At 37.9% G+C, this 10,956-nt stretch overlaps 2 protein-coding genes across 2 annotated transcripts; one reads left to right on the forward strand and one right to left on the reverse strand.

The window, feature by feature from the left end:
• The first annotated feature begins 237 nt into the window (after nucleotides 1-237).
• Nucleotides 238-3,499, forward strand: LOC111835524 (uncharacterized). The gene is made up of 6 exons (XM_023795951.2): nucleotides 238-432; nucleotides 563-874; nucleotides 1,730-1,826; nucleotides 2,121-2,218; nucleotides 3,046-3,092; nucleotides 3,288-3,499. The coding sequence occupies exons 1-6, from the start codon at nucleotides 396-398 to the stop codon at nucleotides 3,471-3,473; spliced, it is 777 nt and encodes a 258-aa protein (XP_023651719.1). The 5' UTR covers nucleotides 238-395; the 3' UTR covers nucleotides 3,474-3,499.
• A 2,615-nt stretch (nucleotides 3,500-6,114) lies between these two features.
• On the reverse strand, nucleotides 6,115-8,857 carry prok1 (prokineticin 1). The gene is made up of 3 exons (XM_023795800.2): nucleotides 8,727-8,857; nucleotides 6,556-6,681; nucleotides 6,115-6,242 (listed from the first exon to the last, which is right to left on the reverse strand). Exons 1-3 carry the CDS (start codon nucleotides 8,802-8,804, stop codon nucleotides 6,123-6,125), a joined length of 324 nt encoding a protein of 107 aa, XP_023651568.2. The 5' UTR covers nucleotides 8,805-8,857; the 3' UTR covers nucleotides 6,115-6,122.
• Between the last annotated feature and the right edge of the window lie 2,099 nt (nucleotides 8,858-10,956).

Raw genomic sequence — 10,956 nt, forward strand, 5'->3', positions numbered from 1 at the left:
GTCAGTACATTACTGTACATAACCAGAGCAGGGGCGGATCTAGGATTTTTGGAAAGGGGGGGCGCAGCCACTAGAGCGAGTGCCGTAGGCGCGAATGAGGTGGGGGGGGGGGGGGGGCAGATAGAGGAGGAGGGGGTGAGCTGAAGTGCTGCTAAGATGTTTCGCCGAGGTTGTAAGGGACCCAATACATTGGGTGGCTCTTCCCGATGTTATCAAAATACTGCACTTGTGGTTTAGTATTGTGTTTAGTATTGTGTTTAGTATTGTGTTTAGTATTGTGTCTGAGAATGAGGAACATACTGTAGGGAATAATTAGAGGAAGTGAAGCGCGGTGCTGCTTCTCAAAAGGCCGACAAACTGAAGACAGACAGGGAAGCCAGACGGACTCAGAGAAGATGCAGCTCGCTGTCTTTGTTGTGCTTTTCTTTTTAAGTATGATAATATTTGCATGTGCATATAATATAATATAATATAATATAATATAATATAATATAATATAATATAATATAATATAATATAATATAATATAAACCAGTAACTTAATGTTAATGTGTTTTTGCAGATACTCATTTTGGAAGGGGACAGCAAAAAATCAACCGTTCTGGACAACTGTTATTCCAGTTAATTTTCCATCCCTTTTATAACAATTATGAAAAGTCTTGTTGTAAATTAAATCACCAGCAATGTCAAATGGTTGTGAACAACAGAGGATATGTTGATACATCTTATAAAGGAAGAGTATCAACCCTAGAGTTCAATGGAGGATTTGAAATAAGGATTTGGAATTTATATCCGTTAGATACAGGAATTTACAGGTGCATGGTACACGGGACATCAGCTTACATTTACCAAGACTTTTCCGTTGAAGTGTCAGGTAAGACCATTTTAATGGTCTTTATTTATAGTCTATGTGTGGTCATTTTTGTTATATTGGGGTTATTTATTTCCCTGCACTTGGAATTGGGAAAGTCTCTGTCTATAATATTGTAATTGATTGAAGAAATTAATTAAAGGTGATTATTCTTGCTGTGTGAAGGTGTTTTGAATACCATGGTATTCAGAAAAGTTCACATCAATTTTGAGAGAGAAGTGATTTTTGTGGAATGCTTGGATGACAAACATGAGTGACAAATATTCGAGTAATGAGGAACAGTGTTTATGGTGGTGTTGACTTAAAAATTTTATGGAAATGCATCTTAAAATAGGGACAACTGTGACTGAAAGCAATTACCCTGTGACAGTCATGTTTCTGCACTGCTTCAAGATAAAAGGCAACACAAACTCTTCTGAATCAGTTGCCTGCAAATATCTAAGGCTTGCTCATGCGATTTTATTAGGTACAGTCCATTACTGAAACTGAATGGAGTATCAGAGTGGTACAAAGAACATGCACAGCATGGGCCGTGAAAAAAGTCAGATGAATCATCTGTCAGCTTGTTCCCAAAAAGCAGATGAATACATGTGCACATGGGCCAGACATCTAACAGCCTGCGTGTTTAATTCCTCTATTGAAACAATGTGGAAACTGTGTGAACGGTGAGGGGGTGAGTTTTACAAGCATAGGATTGGCCTTCTCAGCTTTTGAGGGCCCCGTAGATACATGCCACTCATACCAATTGACACTGATAGAGGATACGTAGAATGTGCCAGAAGTGGTGTTTCTCACAACTCGCAGCAAAGTATGAAATATATATATCTGTGTGTGCATGTTGTTTTTGTAATGGTCCAGGTACACAGCAGAGTCCGTCTGAGTCTACAACTACCCACAGAACCAGCTCAGACACTTCTATGACTATTATACAGCATCAAGCATCTACCAGCTCAAGGTGCATGAACTACTAACATTTCAGGAGGACCCCAGAATACAAGCATAAAAAGGAAAAATATACATTCGTGATTAATTTATATTTTATTGACTAATAAAGTACAAGCAGACTGTAAACCCTATAAACTAGCAATTTATTTATGTAAATTAGATTTCCATTTTTTTTTCTTTTTAACATACTTAAAAAATTCACAAATAAGTTTTTCACTTTGTCATTGTGTGATTGTCTTTCTGAAGGCACAGACATAAAGTATTAGTGATTACAAATGACTAATGAAAATGTCTTGCTTTTCAGATCCCTGAAAAGCATGTGGATAACACTGACCATTGTAATGACTGTTTTAATGCTGCTTGTCATCTTAATAACCTCTATGGCTTATCACAGGGCAAACAGTAAGTACCCCGGATTTAATCCAGATGACTCAGTTTATTAAGAATTCTGTTACTGCTGTGTTATCAAATTTATAGAATCATACACTATGAGGAATATGGGCTAAGTCCTCAAAAACAGTCATTTGAAATAACTATAAAAATTCATCCTTTCAAACTCACATCTAATGTTTTTTCTATAGTTAGTCCCCATAATGACACATATGCCTGGTCTCACCAACCATAGTAAAATGCTAATGCTGAATCTTTTGTCATTGAACAAGTGGGATCAGATGATTCACAGCGCGGGAAACTTTGGAAACTATTTATTGTTAAAATTTTTCTGTGCACTGTTGCCTTTATTGATGATAGTTTTCTTCTTGCCTCTTATGCCGTTCAATGACAACATATTATGCACAGAAGACTAAATTATTATTATTATTTTTTAATTAGCAAAATTATGAGGACCAATGGTAATGCATGCCATCTGGTTTTAATTCAATTAGTAATATATTAATCTAGGCTTGAATTTTTGGCTTTAAAGTTGTTTGTGATGCTACTGTACATAAAAATGCAGTATAAAGGAATCTAACTTGCCTTTAGTATGTAACAGAATGAGTGAGTGTGTATGGAAATGGCCTTTGATGTACTGGCATTTGGTTTAACATGCATATTCTCCAATGTAAAGCGTCTTAGGAGACACCTGTTATGGAACAGAAATAATTCATTAAACAGAAGCAGTAGTTATAAACACAATTACGTCAAACTGTCAGCTAAGCTTGTTGAGTAATCATAAATGTGATATGTAGATATCAAAACAAATATGTTTATGCATGCTTTTCTATTTTTAGATGAACGTGGAACTGAGGCATGTGATAATCGCCCTCATATCCTCCAAGTAAGACTGTTTAGATTTGATGTCTTTTTTTGGATTGTTTCTTGTTTCCATGGTACTGTACAAAACTTGAATTCAGCAGTGTCTCAGTACATAAAGTATTAATAGAAAAATTAAGCAAGACAGGAAACATGTGAACTCTTTATTAAGATAGCCAATCTGTATAAAGGTCTTTTAACAATATTTTATTTAATGCAGGAATCCACCATCGAAGATCTGAACACAATTGTCTACACGACCGTTGACTTCAAGCCCCCTGAGGATCATTCCGTAATCTACGTCAACTCACAGATTCCTCCACCATCAAAGGACAATTATGAGAGTGATAATTACTATATTTCCAGGGAAATGGTGCAATACTCCAACCTAGTTGTGCAGATGTAATATAATAAACTTTGACGTTCTCATTCCATAGTATTTTATTTTTTTATTTGTGATCTAGAAGCTGATTAAGACCGATTCCAGTTGTCTCCACTAATGACTTCAGTATTTGCATGGATAGTCACTTTCAGTCAAACCACACAGAACAAAGCTGTCATTCTGCTAATAGAATTTTGGTTCCTGTCACACACCATTTTGCCTGGAACGGACCTTAGGAGGGAGCAACGATCACTCGGCTGGGGAGGTTTAATTATAAACAATACAAGTGAAAACAGGAACTCAATGGACCTTGAGGGGTCAAACAAGAGGTGAGGAGGAATTAAACGGAGGCACATATATACACAGATCATGATTAACAAACCAGAGAGGTGATTGACACATTAAGCAGGGAACAATTATGTGATTACAAGATGGCCAGCGACCTCTGCTGGCAAAACCAGGACATGACAGGTTGACAAGATGGGTCCTGACACCTTTCTCCATTCACTCCACAGTTTTTAGTTGCAGGCATTAATGCTCAAAAACCATCTATTAATATTTCTTTATAATTTGCTTTAATCCAAAGTTCTCTATTGCATTGGATTTTGTCTTCAAACAAACAACTGAGCATGTGCAATTAGCTGGCAAATAATCATTTTTTATGAAGGATTTAAGAAAAATGCAAATTTGTATATCCTGGCAGAAGATGAACAATATAATGTCATCTTTATTTAATCATTAGCCATCGATTGTTTGTGTTTTTGTTTGTATGAACTCCACTTGGAGATTACATGCTTTTAGTACACATATTATGTCTTATCTTTAAAGATACTTGCATATTTTTAAACTAAACATTTGATTGCATTGCATTTTGTAATGAGTAGGACATGGGCAGCCTTCAGGCATTTTAAATGGTAACTCACAGCTTAATGAAATGGTGTTTTAATTTCTGTGTTTGGCTTTACACATTTAATATTAATACTGCATATATTTGTAATTTTGTATTTTGTGAAGATCTCTACATGAAAAATGAAATTGATTATTAGTGCATTTTATGGAACTGGACATATTGTTTTTGTATATTTTGTTTAGATTTGATGGTTTTTAATGAAAAATAAAGAGGGCGATGAATGTGTCATAAGTCATCGTTTCCTGGGTCAGCTCTGTAGTTGCAAGCTTGCTGGACTACAGACAGCAGTCGCAATGGAAAGTACTGTATCCTTTTCTCTCCTTACAGTGAAGCAGTAGCTCTGTACCAAGTCTCTTCCAGTGAGATGAATCCATCACTCCATCATGGAGAGCTGGTGCCACCTGCACCAATGGCCAGTAACATGGAGCAAGGGGGTGATCGATGTTGCGAAGGTAGGTGGCCATGGTCCAGGAGTGGCTGAACCCACAGTCAGTCAGTGAGCTGAGAAGCTTCCTGGGAAAGTTCCCCAAGAAGGGCCTCTGATGTTCCCCTGTCTGACGGTTTACTTACAGTATATTGCTGCTCCCCTTCATCAACTGATTGCCAAAAGGTGCTCCTGTTGTAATACTGTGTGGCATTCTGGGTCCTGAAGCCTGAGCCATAGTCAATAAACAGCAATCTTACATAGTTCCCCTTATTGCTGTCGAGGTGGGTGAGGGTGGTACATAGGACAGGTGAGATGGCAGCATCAGTGGACCTGTTTTGATGCTAGACAAACTGGGGGTGGGTTGATGGTGAGAAGGATGGAGAATCACATGGAGTCTTTGAGTTGCCAGTCAAAACCCATCATGACTATGATGTCAGTGACACTAATCATTCAGGCAAGAAGGCTTGTTCTTCTTAGGAACAGAGACAATGGTAGATCTTTCAAAGCATGTGGGACGATAGAATGAGGCAAAGATGGTAATCACATGCTCACTGACAGGACTGCAGTGTGAGCCAATGGGCTGATACTCACACAACTAACCTTGAAATAAAATAAGTAATTTGTTAAAAAATTAGAAGGTTCCTTTATACAGTTATTAAATGCTATTCTACATCAGGGGTGGGTAACCTGATTCATGGAGGGCCGGTGTGGGTGAGGGTTTTTGGGATGACCTTTCAATCAGCCAATAACAGTGGGTCCCCTGCACTGGAGTTGAGAACCACTGCTTTATTATTGGCTGACTGAGAGGCCGACCCAAAAACACTCACCCATATCGGCTTTCCAGGGATCCGACCCAAAAACACTCACCCATATCGGCTTTCCAGGGATCCGACCCAAAAACACTCACCCATATCGGCTCTCCAGGGATCAGGTTCCATACCCCTGTTCTATACAGAAAAAATGGCACTGAAATCTCAGGAAATGGATTTAAATTGGTATGCAGGTAGTTTCATTTTCCACATTTTATTCTCCTTTCCCTGGAATCAAGAACAGCATTTGTTCAGGGTTTTAATCAGAAAGATCAGTGTTCTAAGTGCATGTTCATGCTTTCTCAATTCAGAAAAATACTGTCACAAAAAGACTTGCCAAATTCTGCATGATGCGCAACATTATCATGTCATTAGCATAGATGACTGTAAAATTGTTATTTTTTCATGCCAAAACATTATTGAATAAATTATCTGAAGAAGAGCACTGTAAGTGAGAGACAAAGAATCTTTTTGTTGTTGTGTATTTTGCAATTAGGTTTATTGCTTAACTTTTGCTTTCAACACTATTAAAAGTCACCATTTTTGAAATCATTGGTACATCTGTATTTACTCTCTGTATGTCTGCCACACAGCAAATGGGGTAGACAAGGACACGTATGGTGTTGCCTTTTTCCAATGAAAGGCACCTGCAAAAATAAGATAAGAAAAACTGGTCAAAACTCTGCCATGTTTTGGTATTATCATTATTGTCTTTTTTTCCTAATCAAAGTTTAACATTGAAGAGCCTCTTTAAAAACCCACACAATCCAGTTGTAACATTGAACTAAAACCTTTAACTATTAAGTTATTAAAAAATCTAGTGCAAGCTTGACCATCACGAATAACGTCTTGTCTGTTGGCTCTGTGATATATGGAAGGTGACTGATTCTGTCACTCAGGATGGTCTTCAGAGTAAGGATTGTGATTTTATTCTGGCTTCTGCTCTGCCAGGATCCCCACCTTGTGACTGAAGGGGTGGCACTCGTCACCCAGCACGCCCCGGGGTGTGCACATGCGCAGCCCACGCAGCCACAGGCTGACTGCGCAGCATGTGCCCGGGCCACACTGCACATCCCTCTCACATGCCTGGGGGGGGGGGGGGCGAGAAGGGGATGGGACAGATAAGCAGCCGTATCACCATTACAGCACGAACTGTAGCCATAAATATGCACTGTTTTTTATACTGCTGTTTATTTTTAAATTAAGAGTCTTGGTCAAATTAAGAGTCTTGGTCAAATTAAGAGTCTTGGTCAAATAAAGTCTCAGTTTAAATCACTTTGAAGCAAACTGCAGTATCATAGTCAGATTCTTTTACACTTGACATCACTATCACTAATCTGCAGGACAGTATGGGTCTTATAATTGAAAATGAAATTGATACAGTCAATGAGTTTAATGATTTAAATTTGCACAGGTACTCACTGTAGAGAACATGAGTAACATACCGACTCTTATTACTAATCCAGTGTCGCCTATGACACTTTGAAAACACATGGTAGCGCAAGCTCAAACCTTTAAATCAGAGCTAGATAACGTTTTAACAACTGAGCTCTCCCCAGACAAGCTTTTGTTTGTAAATTTCTTCTTATGTTCTTAAAAGCATACATGTGTAGAACAGGGCTTCCCTACATTCCGTCCGCAACACAAAGATACAATTTTTATGAATGTCATGAGTTTGCAATGTTTCGTAAAGCACAAAAATGTTGTGCTGTTGTTTTGCCTGCTGGTTCAGAACAGTTGCAGATAAGTCGCCATACACTGATGTACAGTACATACAAAAACGCAACATGAACACAGAAAACATGTAAACTTCAAAGGCATACAGATACTGTAGCATGATTTTGGTGAAACATGGGTATGAAAAGTAAATGTCGCGGGTTGTTATGTATCCAGACCAAAGACAAAATGACAACATGCCGCAGAACGAACGTGAATGGAGAATGAATCCCCCCCCCCCAACCCCAGTCAGCAAGTTCACCATTTTCACCGCAGCCAGGTTGACGTGTGCTCACAAAGCCACCCTATCGAATAAAACCATATCTGGTGAATAAACGTATGAACGCTGAATGTAACACTCTGTCAGTGGTTATATGTGAAATTATGGTCATGTGAAGATTAATTAAAAATAAATAAATAAAAATGTTTTAAAATAAATTATGGTTATGTGTTATTGTGCATGTGAAACTGAATTGAGAACTAAGAAACACAAAGGAACAATAGGAATATTTTGTCATACAGCAGGAATTATATACAGTAGAGTTTGAATATGTTAAATGTGTTGCTCTTTCCAAGCCTCGTAATCTCTTATCACCGAATGACTCTGTCACTCTGTCACTCTCACAGAGCATCACCGCCAGAGCTCCTGGATCTTCAGATTCAAAATCAGCAGCAAAAATTTTCAATGCAGCTATATGCACCATATATCTGGTGTATGTGAGGGTGTCTGCAGTGTTGCAGGGGTATTTATACTTTATATATTATGACAGTGGTCATACCACATACAGAATTCTTTGGCTGTACTGATTATATATATATATATATTTATATATACACAACCCGCCCCCAAACACACACACACAATACTGTGCAAAAGTATTAGGCAATCAAAAATATGATGCTTACATGATTAAATGGTCTTCATGTTGGTGTAAAACCATGATATGTTTGTCAAAGTGTGTCAGCTTAGCCATTTCAAATCCTCTACTAAAGTCACCCCAGGATTTTCAGTAACCATCCAATACACTCATGTGTTTGCTGCCTCGACTCCTAGCACACCTCATATGGCTAATTAACATCTCATAGGTGTTATTTAACTAATTAAGTTAATTAAGTGAGCTGGTGGTTAAATTTAACAAATGCGTGTGATGGCTGAGGTGCCCCTGAGGAGAGGTTTGGACACCAAAGCATTTTTCTATCCATCTAACAAGATATCAGTAAATTTTTGGATAACAGAAGAAATTCTTGTTCATTTTTATTGTTACTGTTAATTTGCATGAATCCTTCTTTGTTAAATTGCTTTTCTGAGAAAATGTACATTTACTACTGTGATAGGTAGCTTCAAACCCTAACTGCACAGAACTGGGCATGTACACACACTTCAGTAACGTTATTGCAGTATCAGTAAGACTCACCCCAGTGATGACAGCCGCCCTGGAGCAGCTGAGGAGAACCAGGCTGATACACAGCAGCAGGAACTTGCTAATGCTCATTGTAAGCTGGCTTTGGAAGGCTGGCTGTCCCACACGTCTCCTGCTCTCTCTGATCATCAGGGATCTTCTGCCTTGTCAGTGAGGCATGCTGACGCTCTCTTTATCGACCCCCTCCCCACTGAATTCACACTAACCCCCACCTTTTGGCTCTTTGGCATTTCTTATGAACTACTGCTGCCGTCCACTGCGGCTGTTTAATCCCTCTGCACTGTAACTTTGTATCTGTTATTATCCTTATTTGGAGGTTCTTTTCGCATTCTGGTAATTCAAAGAATTGCCATAGAATACGTCTACATAAAAATAATATTAAAAAATATAAAAAAGGTTTTATATGGAACTGAAAGTCTGTATTTTTATGTAACTGACTGGATTGAATTATTTGAAAGATTTTTCCAGTAAGATTTTACAGTAAGTTCCAGAATTATTGGCACTCCTGACTGAAAGTTCACTAAAATAATATAAAAATTAATTATACTATTATAGAGATAATCTCCAAATGCCAAGATTAACCAACCAAAATTATTTATTCATTTAATTATGATTCTCAGTTTCCTTCAAATAATGTTTTCACAATTAATGACACCCCTAAAGACTATATATAGGTCAAACCGGAGAATGTGACTGACCTCGAAAAGATCTGTAGCGAGAAAATTCCCCAAATGTCAATTACAGTCAATTTCAAGTTTTGTCACATACAGTAACACACCTAATTACTGTGTAGTTAAATGCTTTTCCGTCTGCTTTCTGGATTGTGCTTGAAGGAAGGGTGCATTACAAAGGAAAATAAAACCCAGGATGCCCTTTGCTGCCAAGCTCATTATCTTCCATTGGTATCAGACACACTCCATTACAGTGGATCAAATCTTATCTCTCTGGCCACACTCAGTTCATTCAGCTCAAATCTTTCACATCTCAGCCTCCCACTGTCACTTCAGGTGTGCCCCAGGGCTCTGTCCTGGGGCCCCTCCTCTTTATTATCTACCTGCTTCCCCTTGGCAATATCTTTCGCAAGTACAATATCAATTTCCACTGTTATACAGATGACACCCAGCTCTACTTCAGTAGCAAACCCAACTCCATTTTATCTTCCTCCCTCACTGATTGTTTTGCAGAAGTTCTGGTTCTCTTTAAACTTTCTCAAATTAAATAAAGACAAAACTGAGGTTGTTCTAGTTGGAACTAAATCATAAAGCACTATCCAATACTGACAGTTTTTCTCTTGTTATTCATAACTCATCTGTTTTCCCCTCACCACAGGTTAAGAGTCTGGGTGTCACCCGGTCTTCATATTTCCACCTACATAATATTAATCGTCTACATCCCTCCCTCTCCTCTCTGGTCTATCTAAGAAATTCCATCATAAGCTTCAATTGGTTCAAAATTCAGCTGCCTGTATTATCACCTGAACCCCCTCCAGCCACCACATCACTCCCGTTTTGCCGCAGCTCCACTGGCTGCCAGTTACGTTCCGTATTGACTTTAAGATCTTGCTGTTAACAGTCAAGGCCACCCACAACCTGTTGAGTGTCTAGAAAGGCGTCTATAAATAACATTTATTATTATTATTATTATTATTATTATTATTATTATTGAAATAGTATAAAGGTACGAATAAAATATTAACAAAATTAAATAATAAGATAATCAAGATAAAATGACTACAAAACAAAAGAATAAAAATAGAAAGCGTTAGATGTGCAATGACAGTAGAGTATGATCAAAGTGCAGGAAGTGACATAAAGTGTAATGTTCATGTTCAGGATACAAATGGCTCAGGGGCCCTTGGATTCATCCTATCCCCCCCCCCCCCCTTTATTAGATTAGATTAGATTAGTTGTAGTTGTTATTTATTATTACTTGCACTTTTTCCCACAACCCACTATCCATATATTTACATACTGTGTATGGGTGTACATAGGCACTACTGCTGTATTTAGTGTTGATCTTATTGTATTTTTTATTATTTATTTTTCTTTTTTTCTTGTATTCTTATTCTGTCTAGAGCTGTGGTAACGCACAAATTTCCCCACTGTGGGATCAATAAAGTCCTATCTAATCTAATCTAATCTAATTTCATTAGAACTTCATCATGTCTATAAATAAGGGTATATTATCGACCTTATTAAACAACTCATTAAACAACTCCGTTTTT

The sequence above is a fragment of the Paramormyrops kingsleyae genome, chromosome 18 (assembly GCF_048594095.1).
Source record: "Paramormyrops kingsleyae isolate MSU_618 chromosome 18, PKINGS_0.4, whole genome shotgun sequence".
NCBI lineage: Eukaryota > Metazoa > Chordata > Actinopteri > Osteoglossiformes > Mormyridae > Paramormyrops > Paramormyrops kingsleyae.

Bases quoted from the DNA above. Each gene is read 5' to 3' on its own strand.
- prok1 (XM_023795800.2), bottom strand. From the start codon at position 8,804: ATGAGCATTAGCAAGTTCCTGCTGCTGTGTATCAGCCTGGTTCTCCTC. The intron at 6,682-8,726 runs GTGAGTCTTACT...CCCCCCCCCCAG, and splicing joins GGGCGGCTGTCATCACTGGG to GCATGTGAGAGGGATGTGCA. The intron at 6,243-6,555 runs GTGGGGATCCTG...TTATTTTTGCAG, and splicing joins GCCACCCCTTCAGTCACAAG to GTGCCTTTCATTGGAAAAAG.
- LOC111835524 (XM_023795951.2), top strand. From the start codon at position 396: ATGCAGCTCGCTGTCTTTGTTGTGCTTTTCTTTTTAA. The intron at 433-562 runs GTATGATAATAT...GTGTTTTTGCAG, and splicing joins TGTTGTGCTTTTCTTTTTAA to ATACTCATTTTGGAAGGGGA. The intron at 875-1,729 runs GTAAGACCATTT...GTAATGGTCCAG, and splicing joins CTTTTCCGTTGAAGTGTCAG to GTACACAGCAGAGTCCGTCT.